The sequence below is a fragment of the Mesoplodon mirus genome (genome assembly GCF_964341445.2).
Source record: "Mesoplodon mirus genome assembly, chromosome: 4".
NCBI lineage: Eukaryota > Metazoa > Chordata > Mammalia > Artiodactyla > Ziphiidae > Mesoplodon > Mesoplodon mirus.
The window spans coordinates 25,558,513-25,582,759 of record NC_138979.1 but is presented as its reverse complement, the minus strand read 5'-3'; the positions used below and the strand labels follow the sequence as shown (position 1 = coordinate 25,582,759).

The 24,247-nt window shown below is 49.2% G+C and overlaps 1 protein-coding gene and 1 long non-coding RNA gene across 7 annotated transcripts; one reads left to right on the top strand and one right to left on the bottom strand.

Moving 5' to 3' along the window:
* The first annotated feature begins 2,758 nt into the window (after window positions 1–2,758).
* Window positions 2,759–9,941, top strand: LOC309803413. The gene is made up of 4 exons (XR_014293940.1): window positions 2,759–3,173; window positions 4,266–7,309; window positions 8,154–8,294; window positions 9,859–9,941. It is a non-coding gene; the product is annotated as an uncharacterized lncRNA (long non-coding RNA).
* A 2,061-nt stretch (window positions 9,942–12,002) lies between these two features.
* Window positions 12,003–23,812, bottom strand: ANKRD16 (ankyrin repeat domain 16). Of its 6 annotated transcripts, none has more exons than XM_082619580.1 (7): window positions 23,481–23,812; window positions 21,392–21,612; window positions 19,884–19,926; window positions 16,585–16,693; window positions 15,707–15,868; window positions 14,521–14,599; window positions 12,003–12,177 (listed from the first exon to the last, which is right to left on the bottom strand). In XM_082619580.1, the coding sequence occupies exons 1-7, from the start codon at window positions 23,798–23,800 to the stop codon at window positions 12,101–12,103; spliced, it is 1,011 nt and encodes a 336-aa protein (XP_082475706.1). In that variant the 5' UTR covers window positions 23,801–23,812; the 3' UTR covers window positions 12,003–12,100. The 6 variants fall into 6 exon arrangements, with proteins under 6 accessions (XP_082475706.1, XP_082475705.1, XP_082475707.1 ...); XM_082619579.1 differs by lacking the exon at window positions 12,003–12,177 and adding an exon at window positions 12,519–12,823; XM_082619581.1 differs by lacking the exon at window positions 12,003–12,177 and adding an exon at window positions 12,519–12,652.
* Window positions 23,813–24,247: the final 435 nt, after the last annotated feature.

Genomic DNA, 24,247 nt, shown 5'->3' with positions numbered 1-24,247 from the left:
ACGTGGGTCGACCCAAAGGTGCTACTTCCTTCAGGAAACCTCTTCTTCCCTCCTGGGAGACAGAGAAAACAGAAGGTGATGATGGCTTCTTTCTCAGAGAGCACCCTCTCAAATCTTTGCTCTGAACGCACTCTAAATCACAGCCTCCTCGTAACTTCCTCTTATTTTACTCCGAGGTATTTTTCGAGCCTTCCTGTAGAACTGGGTATTTCGTTTATAACATAGCCTTGGATGTATTTACTCGCCAACCTGCCAGGGAGACCATCTGTCTTGTGATTTGCCCCGTGAAAATATCTAGAGAATAGAATCTTGTTAGTTGCTTGAAAACCACTTGTAAAGAAGAACTGGTTCGAGATGATTTGTGGGTTTTTTTTTTTTTTGGTCCTTCCCTGTCCCTGCCCCTTCCCCCCACTTCCTCGTGGGTTAATCGTTTTGAAGGACGTGACTTGCCTACAGAGTGCACCACCCCATCTTTGGATTAAGAGAAAAGGGAAGATTATTGTTTATCCCTGAGGTCTGGGGACCCCTGTTCCATTTTTGGACACTGGCAGGTGGGCAAGGTCCCCACGGTAAACCAGCCGAGCTGTTGCAATGGGTCACAGAGCTGGGACGTCTGAGAAACTCATGTCACAATCAGTTGCTCCTCTCTCCCTGGTCCCATTCTTCCCTGACATTTGGAAAAATATGATATGGTGAAGATCAGTTAACCCAAGCAATGCAGATGCTGACTATAGAAGAGCCCCAGATACACGATCTCAGGCCCTGCTGTCGGGCCTGGCAGCTTGGCCTCTCCTGTGAGCTCCTTTGACTTGGCAAAACGAAACTGAGGTGAAAACCAAAAGGCAAAGCAGGGGAAATGTGGTTGGGCTGTTTGCCTGCTGTCATTAGCAACCCACTTTCGATCCACTTACTATTTCGGACGCCTGAATAGTAAAAGTGTTTGGTTATTATCATGGGGGGGTGTCCTACGTGCTGAAAAAAATGAGTAAGACGTGTGTGTGTGTGTGTGTGTGTGTGTGTGTGTGTGTGTGTGTGTGTGTGTGTGTGTGTGTGTGTGTGTGTGTGTGTGTGTGTGTGTGTGTGTGTGTGTGTGTGTGTGTGTGTGTGTGTGTGTGTGTGTGTGTGTGTGTGTGTGTGTGTGTGTAGGGGGCAGGAAATTCACCCCACCAAGAAGTCAAGCTCACAAGCTCGGTGCTGAAGCCAGTGAGAAAAGACAATTTCTGGATTATGTTGAGGCAAATGGAGTGGGAAACTGAAATTCCTGCCTCAGCACAATTCTCACTGATATTTATTTATTTTTTGGCTGCTTTGGGTCTTCGTTGCTGCGCGCAGGCTTTCTCTAGTTGCGGTGAGCGGGGGCTACTCTTCGTTGCAGTGTGCGGGCTTCTCATTGTGGTGGCTTTTCTTTTTGCAGAGCATGGGCTCTAAGTACGCAGTCTTCAGTAGTTGTGGCACGTGGGCTTTGTTGCTCCATGGCATGTGGGATCTTCCCAGACTAGGGATTGAACCCGTGTCCCCTGCGTTGGCAGGCAGATTCTTAACCACTGCTCCACCAGGGAGGTTCCTCACTGATATTTAAAAGAGAGAAAATCTCCCAACTACTGGAAAGAGGTAGCGATGCAGCCTGATGCCTTCATGCAGAATTGCCTGGGTGACTGGGCATTCAGGGAGCGTCACACCTGTGACTAAGAGGGCAGGGCGCCAGCTGGGTTTTCAGACACTTGGCTGTAGGGCAGACAAGTTATTGAACTTTGCTGAGCCTCCACTGGACTGGATGGGTGCTTTTTTTTTTTTTTTGATGTGGACCATTTTTAATGTCTTTATTGAATTTGTTACAATATTGCTTCTGTTTTTTTATGTTTTGGTTTTCTGGCTGCGAGGCATGTGGGATCTTAGCTCCCCGACCAGGGATTGAACCCACACCCCCTGCACTGGAAGGTGAAGTCTTAACCACTGGACTGCCAGGGAAGTCCCTGGATGGGTTCTTAGACTTAAAACTCTAAGATCTGAAAAATTTTGACCATACTGTTCCCCGTTGCTATTGGGGAAACCGACACCACACAGTAAGCCATGGAGATGCTTTTAACGACAGGTTACAAACAAAATAACAATGCCACAGTGCCAACTCTTCACTCTGCCCCTTCAATGTGCCAGGCGTTGTACTCTGGCGATTCTGCCAGGTGGGTGTTGTGGCCTTTGTGCAGATGAGAACCTTGAGTCACTTGGTGCAGTCTCCCAGACAGTGAAAGGCAGGGAGAGTTCTCTGCCGCCCAAGCCTGGTTCCTGGTGTTCATCCTACACACCTGCTCTGACTCGGCATGGGTGAGCTTGGGGGCACCTGAACATGGCATCTTGAGGGGCTGAGATGCCCACAGAGGAGTCACATGACTTTTCACACTGTCTCTGTCCCCGGTTTGTGAGACGGGAAACAAAGGGGCCACTGCTCAGCAGAAACTGCCCAGCAGAGGCAAGGATGCTCCGTGAACTGGAGTCTCACATAGGGTCACCAGACCCGGCAAGTGAAAACCCGGGACACCCACTTAAACCTAAATTTCAGATAAACCACAAATACTTTGTTAGTGTAATTATATCCTGTGAAATATCTGGGACATATTTATACTAAACAGTACCTGTGGTTTACCTGAAATTCAGATGTAACTGCATCTTCTCTGGCAGCCCCAACCTCACGATATCATATCGTTGTTGTGGACTCCGCTCAGAAAGCCCACAAATCAAAATTATATCCATCCTTCAAGCCCCAGCCCAGATAACACGTCTTCCACGAAGCTGTCTCCTCTCCCGGCCCCTAGCACACTGTGCCTGTCACGTAGTCACAGAACAAGCCTTGCTCCTCTCTCAGACATCGGACTCGTGAGGGCAGAGGCTGGTCCTTTTCCCACAGCTCCTCACTGTGGAATTCATTCATTCCACACTATGCCAACCGCAAAGCAGATGTGGATGCTGATCTTGTGGGGTTTTGTTTCGTAGGAAAGCACCGCATTATCCGGGCAGTTATGAACAGCTGCGTGAAGGGATGGGACAAAGTGCTGCAGAAGGGCTGCTCTGAGGCTGGGGTCCTGCAAGGCTTCTCTGGGGGGTGGTGCTCAGGGGCCAGGATGTACAGGAGGAACCCACATGACAAGTCAAGAGAAATTTCCAGAAGACACTGAGGGGTAAGAAAATCTGGTCAGTTTGGGGAACTGAAGGCAGGCCTTCGACATGGAAGTGGGACCCAGAGAGGGGTTTTCTATGCAGTGGGTGGCGTGGGACTGAGCCCCACCCCAAATGAAGATGGTGAGTTGGCGGTGGGTAGTGGGGCCACGATATAATCTGTTATAAGCTTTTTGGGCTGCTTGTGAGAATTACACAAAGTGAAGCACCAAAGTGGAAGAAGCAAGACCAGTCAGAGGCCATTATAGGAATTCAGGTGAGAGAGACATGGGGGAGGCAACGTGGAAAGGGGCTCACTTGCTGTCCCACCGGTTCTGGAGCTTGTCCACTCCCCCCAAGAAGTGGAGGCTGTCTCCCTTGGCTCCTGGGTGAGATTTTCCCAGCCGGCCTTGACAGATGGCAGGTGGGGAGGTGATGCTGCGTGACTTTCCCAGGCAGGTGGGGAAAGGCAGTGTGGATTCTGCCCGCCCTGCCCTCCCCTCCCTGCATGCTCACCCCTGGGACCCCAGTCTCACTCTGTGAAGAAGCTCACACCAGCCCATAGGGAGAGGCCTCCGGTGGAAGCCCCTGCGAAGACCTGTGGCCGCCAACCAGCCACATGGATGCCAGACGAGCCACCCGCTGTGCCTGGTCTGAATCCCTGACCCACAGCATCCATGAGCGCGGGAAACGTTGCTTCGAACCGTTAGACTCTGGGGTAAGATGTCGCGCAGCCATAGTAACTGGAACAAGAGGATCCTGGTTGGAACTTGAGTGGGTAGCAGGGGACCTGGAGAAAAGTGGGCCCACCTGAGATGCTGAAAGGAGACAATGTTAACAAGACATAGTCATGAAAGGGATGGAAAATGTCTCAAGTAGGAAGATAGGAGGAAAGGCCCAGATGGAACACATTTTTTAAATCCCTCTTTACATTTTGAATGGTGCATGCATTTCAGCTTGAGAGCTTCATTCGTTCAGTTTAATAATTTGATCCCTGGTAAAATGCAGATTACTCAGGGACTGATAAAATTTGAGTTTTTCATTCATTTATTAACATCTTAGCATGGATAAAGATTTTTTTTTTTTTTTTTTTTTTTTTTTTTTGCGGTACGCAGGCCTCTCACTGCTGTGGCCTCTCCTGTTGCAGAGCACAAGCTCTGGACGCGCAGGCTCAGTGGCCATGGCTCACGGGCCCAGCCGCTCCGCAGCACGTGGGATCCTCCCGGCCGGGGGCACGAACCCACGTCCCCTGCATTGGCAGGCGGACTTTCAACCACTGCGCCACCAGGGAAGCCCATGGATAAAGATTTTGAGATGAAATTTTCTTTTCAGTAAAGAAAATGGAGGGGGACTTCCCTGGTGGTGCAGTGGTTAAGACTCCACGCTCCCAATGCAGGGGGCCTGGGTACGCTCCCTGGTCAGGGAACTAGATCTTACATGCATGCTGCAACTAAGAGTTCGCATGCCGCAACTAAGGAGCCCGCAAGCCACAACTAAGGAGCTGCCAAGCCACAACTAAGGAGCTCGTGAGCTGCAACTAAGGAGCTGGTGAGTCGTAACTGAGGAGCGCGCTTGCCGCAACTAAGAGCTGGCGCAACCAAATAAATAAGTAAATTAATTAATTTTAAAAAAGAATGATTAAAAAAAAGAAAATGGAGGCACCTGAGGGCCAAGTGGGGAGATGTCCCCAGGGAAGGAAGAAGAAAATTCGGGACACAAACTACAAATGATGCCTCCATAGGGCATCAGCCCTGACTCTTTATCCTGCTGCTGTTACCGGGGAAGATGCCCACAGCTGACATGCATGTGCTTACCATGTGCTGGTCACCTCAAGCACGACCCCACTGAATCCTCACGATGAACACGGAAGGCAGTGCCACTGCCACACCTTCCACCAGGAAACCGAGCGCAGAGAGGGGAAGTAACTGGCACAAGGACCCGTGCGTGCTCCACGCGGGACACAGCCTGCCTCTCCCCCCACACCGTCTGCACAGGTGGCCTCTTGTGTCTGTCCGTCACGCATCTGTGAACGAGTGGGCTGGGCTCTGCTCCTCGGGACTTGAAAAACTGGGGTTAGGCAGTGAGTGTGTGTGTGCGTGCAGGGTGGGGGGACAGGTGACTGCACACAAACAGCCCTCATCAAGGCAGCTCTGAAAATGGCAGGTGGCAGAGACCCCATCTGGCCCCCAACTTTGATTCTCTGCCAGCTATCATGGCTAAGCTGTGGCCAGCGGGACGGGAATGGAAATGATACACCTGCCTTCCTTTGCTTTTAATTTTTAAAAAAATTAAAAAAAAATTTTAAAGGTTTTTTAAAACATTTATTTATTTTTATTTATTTATTTTTGGCTGCGTTGGGTCTTTGTTGCTGCGCGCGGGCTTTCTCTAGTTGCGGTGAGCGGGGGCCACTCTTCGTTGCGGTGCGCGGGCTTCTCATTGCGGTGGCTTCTCTTGTTGCAGAGCACGGGCTCTAGGCACACGGGCTTTAGTCGCTGTGGCTCGTGGGCTCTAGAGCGCAGGCTCAGTAGTTGTGGCGCACGGGCTTAGTTGCTCCGCGGCATTTGGGATCTTCCCGGACCAGGGCTCGAACCCGTGTCCCTTGCATTGGTGGGTGGATTCTTAAGCACTGCACCACCAGGAAAGTCCCTACACCTGCCTTCCTAAAACGGGGGTGCAACTCCCTTTACAGGCTGGTGAGCAGTCTTAGGGCCTGGACCACTGACACCAGGGGTCGGTCTATCCTCAACTGTCCTAACCTACCCTAGGTTGGCTTTGCCCAGGCTTTTACCTGGGAGAGAAATACACTTGTGCTTATGCCTCTGCTATTTTGGGTATTTGCTATGGGAGAATTTATATTGTAACTAATGAAGGCAACAAAGGAGGTGTGAATAGAGTGGATGGAAACTCTGAGAAGGAAAAGTTATGTGTGTAAATGTTTTATTGATCTTCCCTCCCCACATGCATGTGTATAAGGTCAGGAAGGTGTTTTTGAGAAAATATGGGATCCACACTAATGGAGGTCCATTCTTCTTTGCTTTTGGAGTATGTGTTTTTCTTTACTTGCGGACCTTTCTTTTTTTTTTTTTTTTTTGGCGGTACGCGGGCCTCTCACCGCCGTGGCCTCTCCCGTTGGAGAGCACAGGCTCCGGACGCACAGGCCCAGCAGCCATGGCTCACGGGCCCAGATGCTCCACGGCATGTGGGATCCTCCCAGGCCGGGGCACGAACCCATGTCCCCTGCATCGGCAGGCAGACTCCCAACCACTGCGCCACCAGGGAAACCCAACCTGCGGACCTTTCTTACTAAGCGATTTTTGTTTCAGTCTAATGTTAAATGATTAAGTTGAGCTAGCTAAGCCCACGTCAGCTGGAACAATGGGGAGAGAGCGAGACCAGAGCTGTGGACCAAGGGACAGGGTAACCTGCAAGCTGGACTTTGTTCCTAGGTCTTTTATGTTCATCTGAACCTTACTTGATTGTGGATTTTCAGCAAAATGGGGAAAAGTAAAGTCCATGCATGCTGTAGTCTGGCACAGGTGAATGCTCTAGAACCTGAGAGGTGCTCTGAAGTTATCAGAGACTAATCCAAACAGACATACTCCACTGCATCCAGGCGGTGTCTTTCCACTCCAAGCACTTTAGTTAGCCTCTATGTACGACCATATCTATTCAAAAGGTTTTCTAAAAAAGGAGATATGTAGGAAATTATCTCTGCAATGCTGTAGTCTGTTTTTTCTTCACTTATAAATGCACACCAAAAATTGTAGTTACCACGTGAATTTTGTGTAGAGCTAATTCACTCAATATAAAAAAGGCTCTTACAAATCAAGACAAACAAAACAGTCAAATATAATGCAAGATGTTGATTTCACCAGTGGTCTCAATCAATGGCCTCCTAGTATCCAGGCTCTGGGTGGTGCCCTCTGGCGCATGCTCTGCTTGGCAGGAGGACTTGCTTTGGCTGATGGGATGGGAGTGTCTGCACACACAGGGCAGAGACAGAAGGGCCCTGGAGTCTCTTTTTCCTCCGTCCAATCCCTGCCACTGTCAGGAGAGCAAGCCCGGGCCAGCCTGACTGAGGAAGGGACCCACACAAAGCAGAGCCGACTCCATCCTGCACGGCTGGCTCAAGCGACAGGACGCCACCCCCCTGGCTCAGGTAGGATCAGCAAACCACCGGAGGACCCGAAGCCTCTGGAGAAATCAACAGTTGTTTTCTAAGCCACTGAATTTTGAGGTAGTTTGTTGTTGACTAGGTCATAGCTAACTAATGCTGATAAAAACTGAAAAAATGTAAATGGCCAGTAAATCAATCTAAAGATCTTCAATCTGATCCATAATTAAAGAAATGCAGGATTACAACAGTGAGATGGTATATCAAGTTAGTAGAAATTAAGAATGTGGTAGCACAGCTCTGGTGATGGTGTGTGGGAATCAGGCACTTACCCAGGTGGTAGATTTTATTTAATTAATTAACTAATTTCAATTTTTAAATTTGTTTCAAAGTTAAACTCAGGACACATTGACTTCATAGGAAATCCACTGGAATGTTTTTCTAGGCTGAACACCTGTTTCCCCTTAGTCTCCCCTAACAGAGCATGTACATGCTAATTACTTTCATTTTGCAGTCACTGCTGTCCCATTCCTACCAGTTATATACTAAGACCACCTAAACTGTGTGTGTGGTATTCTGAATGTTCTTAGTTATGACCTTATTTCAATAACTGAAAAAGATTTTCTGCCATAAGCTGTCACTTGAATTCTTTGGCTACTTTTGAAGTCCAAAGAACACTGAAATGATTCTCCTTTGGGGGGATTATTTTACAGGCATTAGTGACTAGCCCCTGGAGCTGTGCTGCTCCCAGGTGGTAGATTTGCTAAGGTAGTCCAGCAACACCGAGTATGGTGGGTGTGTGGACTCAAATGCCACCTCCTCTTTATGGGATTTCCTACGCTGCAGAACCAGGAAGATTATAAACCACGTTTCCTGGGCTCCCTTCCAGCCACACTTCTGGATGTGAGTTGGATTCTCCTAACTGCAGAGCCTGGAAAGGCGCCCTGATCCTGCCAGCAGCACCGCTGGTCCTCAGGCCATCCTGGTAACCGGGCGAGGAACGCCTGGAGCAATGAACCCTGAACAAGAGGTAATCACCACTCTGCGGTGTTTTTCATCTTGTTTCACGTGCCCCCTGGGATGCCACCCACCCTTAAGTACGCTCTTGAGTCTTCCAGAGACGGGCAAGAAGGAAAAAGAGGTTTAGCTCACACCACGAGGCTGGCTGAAATGCCTGCATCCACGCTGAGGCTGACGTTCTCGGGCCAAAAAAGGCCCCGTGGCAGCACCTGAGTGGCTGATGAGTGTAAATATTCCCCAGCGCTCTTCTCAGGAAGGCCTTGGCCTGTCCATGTTACAAAGTCAATCACCTTTCTGGGGGATGTTACAAATGCTTTCCCATAGGCCTTCCTCATGCAGGCCAAGCAAATCCTACTGTCACGGCTCAGGTCAGAGGCCAGGCCCCACTTCTACCTCGTTTTTCTCGATAAACATCACATCCCTCTTTCAAATTGGGTCTTGAACCCTCCACACCCTTGTCGGCTTATGAAAGCAATTTTAACAAGTCTACAGACCGTCAAATGTAAGTTCACATTGTTATTCGTGATGGTAGAAAATGTAACACACGTGTTCCACGAACCCCACTCCCTCTAAATACTGATGTCAGTTGAGGTGTTGGTGTGGGTCCACCTGAAGCTGTCTCCTTACCCTCCCTCCGCTCTCCTATGCCCCTGGAGCTTGGCCTCCACGGGCTTCCGGTCCCCCTCCCCCACCTCCCGCAGGACCCGCTCCCTCTTTTTCAGTCGAATTTTTTTTTTTTTTTTCAGTACATGGTCCTCCACTCTCTCACTGCTCTGGCCTCTCCCGTTGCGGAGCACAGGCTCCGGACGCGCAGGCTCAGCGGCCATGGCTCACGGGCCCAGCCGCTCCGCGACATGTGGGATCTTCCCGGACCGGGGCACGAACCTCTGTCCCCTGCATCGGCAGGCAGACTCTCAACCACTGCACCACCAGGGAAGCCCTTTCAGTCGAATTTGACAAAGCTTCACTGGTTATCCCATCTACATCTCATCTTAACGAGACAAAAGAACCCCAAAATGACAACATAAAGGAATAAGTGTGGACAGTCATACGATGGGGCATTAGACAGCCATTAAAGTAAAAGGTCACAGAATTCTGAAGAGTATTAGGATGTGCTTGAGATGTAAAGTTGGGGTAAACCGCACATACAGCATCATCTCAACTTTGTACATTTACAAAGACTAGGAAGAAGTAAGGGTGGTCATTTCAGGGCAGCGGAATGATCGGTTTTGTTTTCCCCTTTACTTTTTTATATTTTACAATGGGCTCTATATATATTAAAAAAAAAGCCTGGGTGAATAAAAGGGACATTGCTCTGTGCCGCCACCTGCTGGCCGATCTAGGAACGGCAGGCTGGATAAAGTGCTGCTCCCCCCCAACAGCAGAGCTCTCATTTTCTGGGGGTGAGTTTTGTGCTTTCTTTTCCATGTTGCAATCCCTTTTCTACTTTTGTCTTGTAAATACTTTCTTGTATAACTTTTTCTGGTAATGTGTGTTGGGTCCCAGCTATTTTCAAATGACAGCAATTCTTTGTATCCCTTCCGGCTTCTGCTCTGACCTCTCACGTGGATCAGCTGTGCTCTCGGAAGGACCAGCCACGGTCTCTGGACTTGGGTCGTGGACGAGGCGCTGGGAACCCTGGTGAAGGTGGCGGCCAGCATCGGCGGTCAGTGCCCTTGGTCACATCAGAGCCCCGATGGCTGCGTGGCGAATGCATCTGAGGGGGCGCAGGAGAAGAACTTGGGGGGGCTGTGGCAGTAGCGGTCTGGATGTGAAGCCGAGGCCCGAACCAGGGAGTCACCGAAAGGATGGAGCCGACCAGACTGGCCGGGCCTCCTGGAGAAGGCAGGCACCCGGGGAGGCGGAATGAAGGGTGGTGTCACAGCTCAGGCAGCAGGTGCAGAATGAAGGTACACAGTTTGGGGGAGGCTAGGGTTTTTTCTTGTTTTTTTTACAATTTTTTATTTTATACTAGGGTATAGTTGATTTACAATTTTTTTAAAAAAATTTTATTTTAGGGGGAGGCTAGGTTTTGAGCGAGTTGAGTGTGGGGCAGCCTTGGGACGTCCATGCAAAAATGTGCAGCTGGCAGCAGAGGGTCAGGGCTGGAGGGAATCAACAGTCAGGGGGCAGTGAGATGAGAGTGGATGAGACGGGTGGAGGCACACTCGGCACAGGGACAGTGCTGAGCGGGGACAGAAGCATGTATGGGACAGGCCCTGACAGAGGCGCTCGCGAAAGAGACGGAAAAGGAAGGTCAGAAAGGAAAACCCAGAAGCGTGTTGTCGGAGGTGACAAGAAACGAGCTTCCGGAAAGTGGGAGTGACTGATAATTGAACTGAAAGGATCAGTAACATGAGGGCTAAAGGCACGTTACTTGATTTGGCAATTGGGTCCCGGTGACCTAAGAGCAGCAGTGAGGAAGCCGGGCGGCAGGGGCCGGCAGTGCCCATGAACCGGGAACCAAGCACAGGCTCTTCTCTAAGGAGGTCGGGATGAGAAAGGATGCTTGAGATGGAGGATAATCAGGAGGGGCTGCCCCTCGTAAGAGCCAGGGATGGAACAAGACGGGCCAGGAAAGGCACTCGGCACAGCATCCAGGACACAGTAAGTGCTCAAGAAACAGAAGTTATCATTCACTTGCTGGCTATCTCATGATCTACAACCTTACCATGTGCCAGGCATTGTTCCGGGTCCTGTGGATATAGTGAGCAAGAGACACAAAAACCCTGGCCAAGGAGCTTACATTCTCGTGGGGAGACAGACAACAGAGAAAATAAATAACTCAAGACAGCTGGTATATTCCACAGTGGTAAATGCTATGGAGAAAACATGAACTAAGGGAAGAAGATATAAAATGTTGAAGGAGGGAACGAAATTCTAGATCTGGTGGCCAGGGAAGGGCCCCACTTTTAAGACCCAAAGGAAGTGAGAAAAGTACCTATAATTAGGAAGTGAGGGAATACTACTAATGATCACCACCATTGTCATTAGCATTCTCAATATATTACTACTGCGGTAATAGGTTGTAATTATATCATCACCACTATCTTTGCCACATGAATGTTACTATCATTACTGCCCTCTCTGGCTCTCGAGTAGCTTTGGCAGCAGCATCCAGCAGCCCTGTCCACGCTACAGGGGCGTTTTCAATGGAGAGCCGTGTACTGGAGAACCAAGCATAACCTGACAGACCATCATCATGGCGAGTGTGTAAGGCAGAGGCACAGCTCGGGTGGGAACACACCTGTGTGTAGTCACTGCAAAGAAAAAGCTGCTTCACGTGTGTGTTGAGGGGAGAAGCGCAGCCCTAGACCGGTCTTTCTGTCCCACCTGCAAGTAGGGATGCATGTAACAGGCCATCCTCAGCCCCAAAGGCAGGGACACGAAGACATCTCTGGAGCAACAGGAAACGGTAACTGCAGCTGGAGGAGGTGCAGGTGGAGACAGTGTGTGATTCAGAGGTACCAGTTGTGTTTCTACCAGAACATTTATCTGGTTGTTAGGGATAAAAATCAGCCAGTACCACCTGGGAATAACAGAGAACTGGACATTCCTGCTATTTGCCCAGCCTGGCACAATGCTGAGAACGGGGGTGAGGGCGTGTGACGAGTTCTTACCAGATGACGCTGAACGAGGGGACTGAGTCTTGCTTGTGATCGATGCAAACGCTTTTTTAACAGATTGACTTGGACTAATAATTATTATTTGCATATGAAGAAAAAAAGAAAAGGAAAAGAAACAGGAAAAGAATCCAAATGCCTGAGGACTTAGCCTTTCTTCAACCTGTTTAAGTTGCTACAAAATTTTTCTAAGTTACAATGTCGAGTGTTTCACTTCTCGACAGCCACAAGCTTCCGTGGGCAGGTGGCAGGTGGGACAGGAAATGTGACCTGTGGGACAAACCCCATTTTTAAAATGAGGTCGTGGAAAAGCTTTGTAAATATCTTCAATGCGTTTTGAGATGCCTTTATTATCCAAAGGGAGCCAATACAGAACTTGTCATTAAAAAACTAATAACCTCAAGATTAAAACTCCAGTAGCAGTGCTTAGGCTATAGAAACGTTTCCCTTCCTTGTAAATGTCCACGTAAACAGATCCCAGCACTGCCTTCCAGGCTTTGAAGCCAGAAGTTAAACCACTGCAATGCCAATGAAAAGCCCATGAAAGAAGAAAGTATACAAGCCAATTATGTTTTACCGCTCAAGGTGATAGGAACCTGCTATATTCTAAATATTATTATCATGGCCTCACCACACACTCTTTATTATAAAACATTTCACACCCATACATAACAGTATGTACACTGTATTTTCATGCTTCTCTAAGGATTCCAGACACCGACTTCATCAACATCATCTGACTCCACTGGAAGGGCAGAAAAAGTGAATCAGAGATTATGGAAAGATTCCAATCGTGTGATGTGCAGTCACACAGCCAGGAAGACAGCCGCCTCATCCCCAGGGAATCCGCCACCAAAGTGGGGAGTGCAGGAGAGGGAGGGCAGAAAACACTGGCAACTGGCCCATTTCACTGCATCTGCAAACGGATTCAAGCAGCAGGACGTGGATTACTGTGGGTTCACTGTTTTCCTCTGGAAACGCCCTCAGCTGTTGCACTGTGGTTGAAGCACTGAAGGACGTCCGGACTCCGTGTGAGCTGCTGAGCCAGGGCGCCCGTCATGTCCAGAGAGTCCCCAAGCCCAGAGCACAGGAGGAACTTGACGCAGGCCGCGTGCTGCCCCGCGCAGGCCAGGTGCAGGGCTGGGTGGGGACAGAGGCACCCAGCTCAGTGCGTCACCTACAGCAGTACTGACTGGGGAGCAGGATGCCCCTGATAAAAGCACTGATTCTTTCAATTGCACAGATTTCATAGTTCCATATCCTTCCCTATGACTTTGCCTATTCTGGATCAAAACATTCTTCCTTTTAACCTGACTTGGTCACAAATGTTTTTTTTTTTTTTTTTTTTTTCTTTTTGCGGTATGCGGGCCTCTCACTGTTGTGGCCTCCCCCGTTGCAGAGCACAGGCTCCGGATGCGCAGGCCCAGCGGCCATGGCTCACGGGCCCAGCCGCTCCGCGGCATATGGGATCCTCCCAGACCGGGGCACGAACCCGTATCCCCTGCATCGGCAGGCGGACTCTCAACCACTGCGCCACCAGGGAGGCCCCACAAATGGTTTTAAAAGTAACAAAACCAATTGGAGAGAATTTGAGAGACTTGTCTAAAACAAAGTAAGTTAGTGAGAAATAGGAGACTTTAAATAGTACAGAAGACATTTTCAAAGTTTTGTGAATTCTCTGTGTAAGTAAAAATATCACCATGAGTAAGAATGATGTAACAGAAAGAAAAACTGCTGACACATCTTCCCATTCTGGTTGGAAATTGGCGCTGAGGGTTTCTGATGTGCTGTAGCCATGATCCTGGGTCCTGCTCCCCTGTCGTTAGGAGAAAGTTTGTGTCCTGGGACTTAGTGACCTTCCTCTGCAGCCCTGGAGTGAGTTGTGAAGCATCACAAGATCCTACTTAACCCTTGCAAGATGGACACTGTTGCACAGAGTGCTACTGAGAAGGTTTATTCTAAAGTCCAAGTCTAAGGAATTAGCTCTGAAAATATCTTTCTGAGCCCGAAATCTAAAAAATTATAGTGATTAAGGTTTTTTTTTTTTTTTTGCGGTACACGGGCCTCTCACTGCTGTGGCCTCTCCCGTTGTGGAGCACAGGCTCCGGACGCGCAGGCTCAGCGGCCATGGCTCACGGGCCCAGCTGCTCCGCGGCATGTGGGATCTTCCCCGACCGGGGCACGAACCTGTGTCCCCTGCATCGGCAGGCGGACTCTCAACCACTGCGCCACCAGGGAAGCCCGTGATTAAGGTTTTAAAATACATTCCGTAGAGAGAAGACCTATGAAGAATCTATGTAACACCTGGGGAGCTGGTGTGATCATGGATTAAGATAGAAGGTGCTTTGATGTCACATACGTTGTGTGGTTTAAAATAATCAAAACAACAACAGGAATACCAGCAGCAGTAAGTAGTAGTCATCATCGTTACCATGGTAACAGCAGTAGTTCTATAGCTTTGCAAATGGAGGAGGTGCTTTTTTAAGGAAACGTTGCTGAACTACTAGAGGAATAATATTAAAAGTAATGATTTTAACATAAAAGTTCATTGTTTGCATTGTTTACATTCAGTTTACTAATAATTTTCAAAGCACGTGTAAAACGAGGTCATACCTGATCGATTTCTTTCGTCCTTGGCGTTGATGTCGGCACCCAAGGATAAGAGTGTCTGGATTGTGCTTACGTGTCCTTCCTGAGAGTTGAAATAAACTTGTTACCACTGTAATGACGACAAAAGCAAGCCTTAAACACAAACTCTAATGCACATTAGGTGCTTTTTCTAAAATACTCGACTGCTGAAACTGAATTTTCATATCCAAAGGAAGGCTCGTCACATTACTCTCGAACTTCAGCGTAAATCATTAAAGATGTAGGTGACGTTTAGTTATTAGAATACAGACGATCAATTTTGTAGCCAAATCACTGACCACTATGGTTGGGTTTCCCTCAGTGTAAGGAGTATAAATCTTGTGATTTACTCAGAAAACACAATTCTAAATCTCCCAAGCAAACACACTCTTTGCTAAATCTTTAGGGGAGAAATAAACTGGAAAAGAGTGTAACCTCCCCTGGATGGGATTCTTATCATAGCTGGCATTGTCCTTTGTAAAGCAATCGATATACCTTTGTCCAGCCAGTTAGCCTGTCAGTACCTGCTGAGACTGAAACCAAGGCTGCAGGTTCAGTCTTCCCACTCGCTTTTATCCCTGTGGCCACAGACCATGCTCTTAGCCCACCCTCAACTGTATACCCACGTTCTCAAAGGGGGAACACAGGCAGGAGAGTGCAGTTCACCAGAAAAATGTTTATTCCTGTTGCTAGGAAAACAAGGCAGGCGGCCAATAATATTAAAGATAGTGGCTACTTTTCTAGCGAAAACTTTTGTGTGTCTTCAATACTTCATACATCAGAGAGCCCAGTAAATGCAATTCCCTTTTCTTACTTAAAGAAATCTTCTGAAATCCAGTAAAAGGATAAGGAACTAGGAATTTCATACGATGGATTTTTACGGCTTCAAATAACATTATTCCTGAAAACAAAAAAGGGCAGGAGGGAACACAGAGCCCAGGCATTACATGGAGTAAAGGGCTCTTCTCAGTTTTTACCCAGAAACAAATAAAGGCAAGTTTCTATTTAAAGGGCCACAGGGCTTTAGAATCATGACCATTTTAAGAGTATGTCATGGGCAATTTCTTTTTTCCATAGAGATCGAGCAAAAGAACCACGACTACAGGGTTACTCATCAACAGAGTTAGGCAAGCCTCAGGAAGCAGGAACACTGTTCTGGAAAGAAACAAACCTTAGCTGCGTAGTGAAGTGCTGTGAGGTGGGTGGAGGCCGCTCTCACATCTACGTTGATGCCAAGCTCAGAGACCAGGAAGTGGATGGCCTCATTCTGCCCAGTGACTGCTGCCCGGTGGATGGCCTGGGCCCCCAGGGAGTCCTCAGCAGAAACGCAAGCCTAGGGGTTGGGAGAGACGTGAACAAAAGTAAGGAGTAGAGGTACCTGGGTCCATGGACTTCTGACATTTTGGCAAAACTCTGTGGTCTACATACATTTTCCTGGGCACATGATACATACAAAGCTTTTGTCAGATTCTCAAAGGATGCTCTAACCAAAAAAATGGTTAAGATTCAACGCTGTAGGCTGAAGTGCCAAACAAACAGAGTTACTGGGGAGAGTCTGCTGTTATTATTATTATGAAACAACTATTTATTTATTTATTTATTTATTTTGCTGTACGCGGGCCTCTCACTGTTGTGGCCTCTCCCGTTGAGGAGCACAGGCTCCGGATGCGCAGGCTCAGCGGCCATGGCTCACGGGCCCAGCTGCTCCATGGCATGTGGGATCTTCCTGGACCAGGGCACGAACCCGTGTCCCCTGCACTGGCAGGCGGACTCTCAACCACTGCGCCACCAGGGAAGCCCAACAACTACTATTTATTGAATACTTATTTTGCTAACTGCTTTATGTACATTATGTTATTTAATCCTTATAGTAACCCTGTTTTACAAATGGAAACACTGATGCTTAAAGAGGCAAAGGGGACCTCAGAGGGGGGGATGTGGCAGAGCTGAGATTTGAACCCATGATCTGAACAACAATGCTTCCTGTTTATCCCATGATCTAAAACTTGTAGGAAGAACTCAAGGGATAAAACCAAACCATTTCTATACCTTGTGTTTTTCGAGGAGCAGCCTGGCTACGTCGATGTGTCCACACTGAATAGCATCCATGAAGGGTGTGAGGCCACACTTGTCTCTGCAGTCCGGTTCATACTGGCACCTAGAGCCCAAACACAAAGTAACAGCTGGGAACAGTCACCGCTTCAAACCCAACGGTGCTGACTCTTGACCACCTGCCTTATAGATGATCCGTGAGAACCTGGAGTGCTTGCCCTCCTTCCCTACCTCAGTATCTGTACCGAGCTCTTCGAGAGCAGGTTGGTTTCCCCAGCAAACCTGCTCCTCCTCTAAGCCTCTTGTCCCATTTTAGGGACGTGATCTCTCCAGCTTCTCATGCAGAGCCTTGAAGTCACCCCTCACCTTCATAGCCAATCTATTACCAAAACCTCTTAATTCTACATCCAAAATATTAAACAAAACGGTATCCTTGTCTCCATCTTTGTCTTCACCCCTTAAGACCAAGTCAACAGGGACTTCCCTGGTGGCACAGTGGTTAAGAATCCGCCTGCCAAGGCAGGGGACACGGGTTTGGGCCCTGGTCTGGGAAGATCCCACCTGCCGCGGAGCAACTAAGCTCGTGTACCACAACTACTGAAGCCCGTGCGCCTAGAGCCCATGCTCCACAACAAGAGAAGCCACTGCAATGAGAAGCCCACGCAAGAGGGATATATGTATATGTATAGCTGATTCACCATTATAAAGCATAAACTAACACACCATTGTAAAGCAATTATACTCAATAAGGATGTTAAAAAAAAAAAGAAAAAGCCCACGCACCACAACTAAGAATAGCCCCTGCTTGCTGCAACTAGAGAAAAGACCATGTGCAGCAACCAAGACCCAGTGCAGCCGGGAAAAAGAAAAAAGAAAAAAAAAAGACCAAGTCAACAGGCAACAGCCTCCTTACCCGTTTCTCTCTCTTTGGTTCTGGCCCAGCCATTCTGTTCTCACCACTAACACAGTAATCTTTTCACCACGTAATTTGGGTACAGCCTCTCCTGGTTAAAACCTTTAACTACTTCCCAACCACAAAGGACAAAGCCTAAAACCTCAACATGACCTCCCATGGTCAGGACTATGTGGCATCCACTCACTTCTCCGGGATCCTCCGGCCCCTCCTCCCTGTGCTTAAGGCGACCCCCCTTCTGTCCGGTCCCACCTTCTTCTCGGTCCTGCAGCCTATATGTCCTCCTTCTTCCGTTCCTATTGCTTCATGGTCCTACCTCCTTCCATTCCTACCCGTTTTCCCTTCTCCCCAGTCCTCCCTTCTTCCGTTCCTACCTTCTTCGTGGTCACACCTGTCTCCCCTTCCTCCCGGCCCTACCTCTCACCTGTCCCATCTTCTTCTGTTCCTACCTTCGAAGGTCCTGCCTGTCCCACCTCCTTCTGCTCCCCTGGGTGCCAGGCTCTTTGCTGCCTTTGTACTTGCTGGTCCCCTCTGCTTGGAATATCCTAGTGCCATTCTTCACCTGGCCAACTCCAAGGCATCCTTCAAATCTCAGCTTCAGGAGGACCTCAGAGGCCCATCTTCTCCCCCAGATCTACAGGACGACCCCCTGCTTCCACACAGCACTGTGGACTTTCCCTTTGTAGTATCATCACCATTTGAAATTTTATGACATTTCTGTGATTGTGTGTCTATACTTGGCTTCCACACTAGCCTGCAGGCTGTTAGGGAAAGAACTGTGTTAACTGCTTATCACCCAGTGCTTAACACACACAGGAGGTGCTTAGAAAACATCTGTTGAATGAAGGATGTAGTTATGACTGCAGGTATACAGTCCCAACGCGTAGGAGGCAAGCCCTACACAGTGATGCTTTCGGGGCACTACATTAGGCCACCTCCTCTTCACTCATCGTCTCCTAGGTAACCACCTCCATCCTACGGATTCAATCGTCACTTCTATGTTGATGAGGCCCACTCCTATATCTCAGCCCACACCTCTCCTCTGGGCTAAAATCTGTGTCTAACTGCCCACTGGATGTCTCTGCCTGGGTGTCTCACAGGTACATGTGACTCAACATGCCCGAAAGTAACACTGCCAGCTTCTCCCCAAGCCTGCCCCTCCTCCCCAGGTGTCATCTACCTCGGCAGGTGGCACCAGCACAACACCAGCTGCTTAGGCAAGACACCTGGCCATCATCCTAGACTCGTCCTTCTCCCTCATTCCCTTTGTCCCTTTGTTCACCGAGATCTGGTGATTCTACCTCTCAAGTGTCTCCAGACCTTTCTCTTCACCCTATAGTCAGCATCGTGGTCCAGCCACCACCATCTCTCCTGTTCAACTGCAACAGCCGCCGGACTGCGTTCACAGCACCCACGCTTGCTCCCCCTCCAATCCATTCTGTTTTGCAACCGGGGGGGTCTTTGAAAAATGCAAATCTCTTATTATTCAGTGGTATCTTATACGCTTAGCACAAGATCTGGAATCCTCAGGTGGCGCCCAGCGTCCCACCGGACCTGAATCGCCCTTCCTCTGCAGCCTCCCCGTCATTCTTGGGACACAGCATATGCCTATCTTCTTTTGGTTTCTTCCGTGCACTGTGTTTGTCCCCGGACCTGAGCATTCACGGTACTGTCACCCCTGCCTGGAATGCCCCCTCTACCCTGCCCCCATTTTCAGCCTCCTCCAGGTCATAGCGTCAGTGTCACTGGGGCCGAGATCCCTCACCCCTAGGCCACGTCCCATGCTGCTGTGGGGACCTCGCAATTCCCTGTAACGCTCATCAGACTCACACGACGTGGGCAGCGTCTGTCTTCCCTGCCCGTCTGTGAGTTCCATGGGTTGGGGGGGAAACCACGTTATCTTGTTGCTGTGGTAGCCCCTGCGCCTGGTACTGTGAGTGCTGAGTGAGTATATGAATGTCTGTTGAATGAACACATAAAAGGCTAATGTTGGGCTTCCCTGGTGGCGCAGTGGTTGAGAGTCCACCTGCCGATGCAGGGGACACGGGTCTGTGACCCGATCCGGGAAGATCCCACATGCCGTGGAGCGGCTGGGCCTGTGAGCCACGGTAGCTGAGCCTGCGCCTCCGGAGCCTGTGCTCCGCACCGGGAGAGGCCACAACAGTGAGAGGCCTGCGTACCAGAAAAAAAAAAAAGACTAATGTTTCCCCAGGTTTGTTAGCTATTTTTGTTTCACCTTCTTTATCTGCTTAAGTCCTTTGTTCATGTCTGTTTGGTACCTTAGATTCTTTATGAACATTTTGTCTGAGCTCTGATATTATGCAGCACTGATATTAACTGTCAATTAGCAAATACTTTCCTTAATCTGCTGTCTTGTTCTTACCTCTGAAGAAGCACCTCTACTGCTTCTGAACAGCCATGCATTGCTGGGTGGAGAGAGTTGAGAATGAGAGCTTTTTAGCACAAAAATAAAATGCTTCTTCCCTCCTGGCACCTCTCTGTGCCCCATCCCTCTAGCTGTAACTTCCAGGAAAGAGTATTAAGTTAGGTACACTGCCACCGCCCCAGAAAAAGACAAATTTAGCTGGATGAGTGGTAAAGGGTGATGTTTTCACTTAACAGGTACAAGGCTCACACTTGATTATCTTGTCTTTATGAGACTTTGATGGCAAACATTCAATCTTAACCTGCCTCCTCACTTTCGTGCTACAAATCCCTAGGACCAGTCAGTTTTTGCCCAAGAAATGTAAAACATTTTAACAGTAATCCATGACAAAATAACCAGGAATTTAATTCTCCTGCTAGAAATAACTATCCTCTATAATAAAGATTTCAAGGGAGTTCCCTGGTGGCCTAGTGGTTAAGATTGCGAGCTTTCTCTCCTCTAACCCGGGTTCAATCCCTGGTCGGGGAACTGAGATCCCACAAGCCACACAGCATGGCCAAAAAAAAAAAAAAAAAGATTTTGCCTATCTATTCTCCACTATTTTGTGTGAATGACTGGGCACTGACCGTTTCTCCACAAGAGCAGGGTAGTTCGTCAAACAATTCACGAGCAGAGAAGTTTTTCCACTCATGTGCAAAGTTTTATAAAGGATTCTTTGGTCCCTAACTGTGGCCAGGATAACTGTGTGCCTATCTCCTCAATGACATCTTGTCACAGGTATTGATTTCAGAGAAACCTAAAAGCCCTGTATTCTAATTCAATGTGCTACCCAAAGGGCTAAAGATTATGTTCTAAATGTCTTGATCTGGACTCTTGGTCTACTTAATGCCCCTTTTGTCTTATACCATGGTGCTTTTGCTTTCAACTAAGATAATCTACAAATAAACAGTTCAGAGTTAAGGATAATTACTCCAAACAATGAAAATGGTAGTCCAGATTTATATTCAACATTGTCACCAGATAAGTCACATCCATTGAGCCCTGGTATTTAATTAGAAGCACCTGTATTTATTTAAATGGACGGCACCGTAGTAGGTATTACTGAAGATACAAGGAAATAGTCCCCTTTCCTTTTGCTTTTAATAATAATAACACTGCACAGAGGGCCTTGCATGTGCCTTAATCCCACGACCTTGTGATACGGGCATCATCGTTATCATTATTTTGTGGCTGAGGAAACCTGCTCAAGAGACTAAGTTCCTTGCCCAAGGTCAAAGACTTAGTAAGGAACAGAACCAGCCTACCATTTAACTAACTGGGGAGGAGAAGACAAATGTATGCGAAAAGTCACCTAAAACAAGAAAGAAGAGCATGTTAAGGGCCGGGTGACACTGGTTTAGAAACTAAGTGTTTGCCAAAATACCCCAAAGCTGCTCGTATTCCTTGCCATTTCCCCAACCCCTCACGCCCTGGTGGGTGGCATCCCGCACAGCTCCGGGCCATACCTGCCGTGTGCAGCGGGGTTCTCCCGATCTTGCTCTCTGTCTTCCAGGCAGCTGGGCAAACAGCGAGCAGGTACTGGAGGATCAGAGGGTCGCCTTCTCGGCTGGCAATGTGGAAACTGTTCCAGCCGTCTTTGTTCTTCAGGAGTGGATTGGCGCCGTGCTCCACGAGGTCCTGGACCACCTCAAGATTCCTCCTTGTGCAAGCCATCATCAGAGGGGTCCTAAGGTCAATCGGGACAAGCTGTCAGACGGAAGGGCAGCTGAGGCATTAGAAGCACTTGACCAGGGCTTCAGAAAAATGCACACCCTTGGCAGAGACGGAAGACCTAGAGGACCCGGGAGTCTGGGAAGCAGGAACACAGCTTTGGCTGGCAACTTCCCTGCCTGTCATGGGGGCCCTGGGAGAATTAACAAGGGGAAAATGATTGTGACGTGGGTGCCCCTACAGGTGGGGAATACTGAGGAGGCAAAGTTGTTTTTGAACTAGTTTTTAGTATGGCACTGAATTGGAACAGAACTAGTCAAAATCACAGACAGTTTGTGCTGAATATTTGCATGAGAGGTACTCTGCTGGACTTATCCCATTCACCTCAATCAGTAACCGATAATTAAACTGTTCTGAAAAGGAGTTAAAAAAGAGCATATGACAAAGTGCCTTGCCGTAAGGAGCCTACATTGGTGGAGCAAATGAAATGGCGTGATTACAATAAGGTTCTGAACTGATGATGTGTGTCAACTATGGGACAGTGAACTACATCACTATCAACTACTCTTCTCCCACATCAGTGATTCTGTGCTTCTGCCTTCTCATCTGCTATGACTCTCGGAAGCCGGGGCAGGTCTCGTTTACCTCCTGTCCCAGGGGCTGGCCCAGCTGAAGCTCAACATAACTACTTGGGTCTCAGCCAGGATCTGTCCTCTGAGACTGCTTTGATATTACTTAATTACCAACACTATTTTGATTTTTTATTTTTGGTAATGTAGTAATGATAGTGAATGAGAAGGGAGACACCCAGATAAATGAAGGCTGGAATCTTCAAGAAGTGCTTCACAGAGGGAATGAATCCAGGGAAGGGACTTGACAAAGCCAGCAAGGTGAGAACAGGCAAAAATGTCTCACTGTAACTGCACTTCCTAAGCACACAATCAACCGAAACGTGCCCTTTTAACGGTTGTTTGGGAAGACTGTTTCCTTACCCATAGAACTGGATAAGCATAAGAAAATCAGTTTTGTGCTTAGTCACAGCCAAAGTGCAAACCTCAAAAAGTCACCAGGTCTACGCCCCCCGCCCCCCCATGCCAGTGGGCAAGATGAACTTTGTTTAGCTATCTGGCTGTCTGATGTGTTCCTTATTTATATCAGATCAGGAATCCCTTGTGGATTCATTCAGGAACTTCATTATGTTATGAATCTTCAGATGTTCATAACCTCTAAGGAGGTGGACATAGTACTGAAAACGATGTGGATCTAACACAATGCAATTACTTTGTGTGACGGTTACAGGTGAGCATCGTTGACTGTGGAGGTGGTCATGCAAGGCTACACGTGATAAAATCACACAGAGCACCCCCCACACACATGTGTACGTATAACTGGTGAAATCTGAGTAAGCATACTGATTGTAGCAATTGCGGTTCTTGTTACCTTACTGTGGCTGTTAAGATGTTAACTTTGGGGGAAGATGGGGGAAAGATGCATGGGACTTCTCCCATGTCTTTGCAAATTTCTGAGAACCTATAGATACTTATTTCAAACCATAAAGTTAAAACAATGTCACTGGTGAAGTAATCATTTAGCTAGATCTTCCTAGAAGAACATCCCGCCCTGGGGCTCATGCTATACGTAGGACATATAGACAATTTGTAGTTTGCTTATATTCTACCTGATCATGTACTTTACTGTTCTCTGCTCTATCATGGGAGGCAGCCTGGAACAGAAGATCGGAGCAGTTAACCCCACAAGGGGAGCAACAATGTTCTGCTCAATAGGGGAAGGCTGAGGGGCTATGGCGTGGAGGCCGACCAAGGAGCGGGAACCTACGATTCTGCGGGGAATGGTGAGGGTCTCTCCGCAAGTTCCGCCACCTACCAGTCGGCCTTCTTCAGGCAGTCGACCGCGGCCCCTCGGCCCAGCAGATACCGCACGCAGTCCCGGTGGCCCATGGAGGCAGCCTCGTGCAGAGGCCGCTTGTAGTCTCGGTTGGCGGCCTCGATGTCCAGGTCCCAGGCCAAGACCAGATAGGCCAGGATTTCCCGGCGGCCGTGGCGCGCGGCGCAATGCAGGAGGGTGTCCCTGGCCGACCCCGCGCAGCCGGCGCGCCCCGCCGCCCGCAGCTCCTCCCGCAGGGCACACAGCCGGCCTTCCTGCACCAGCCGGAACAGCCGCCTTGGGTCCGCGGGCGCTGCCATGGCCCCTGGCTCCGCTCCCGGCCCGCCCCCGCCCCCCAAGGCCCCTCCCTGACCTTTCCCCCGGACGCCCCCGGCCTCGCCCTGCCGGCTCCGCCCCGGGCGGGCGCTCAGGTCTCCGGCTGACCACGCGCCCCGCTGGCCGCCGCGAACGCACGCTCGGAGGCTGCCGCCCGCACTGGTTTCACTTTGGGGCGAAACATTAGGTGAACCACGGGACCGCTTGCTGCGGGTCCCAGTCACACGCAAAGCGGACCCGCGGGGACGGGGTGGGGCCCGTTCGTCCCCGCCCACAGCCCCGCCCTCAGCAGCCTGTCCCGCCCACAGCCTCGGCCCCGCCCCACCCCGACTGCCGCGGCCCCTCAGTGGGTCCCCGAGCTCGGAGGAACTCTGGGAAAGTTTCTGCTCGCCTCTTCCGCCCTAGCGGAAGCACGGACGGGGCGGGGCCCG

Bases quoted from the DNA above. Each gene is read 5' to 3' on its own strand.
- ANKRD16 (XM_082619576.1), bottom strand. From the start codon at position 23,800: ATGGCAGCGCCCGCGGACCCAAGGCGGCTGTTCCGGCTGGTGCAGGAA. The intron at 21,613-23,480 runs GTAGGTGGCGGA...GATTGACCTTAG, and splicing joins TGCCTGAAGAAGGCCGACTG to GACCCCTCTGATGATGGCTT. The intron at 14,600-15,706 runs GTTTGTTTCTTT...TTCAACTCTCAG, and splicing joins CACTTCACTACGCAGCTAAG to GAAGGACACGTAAGCACAAT.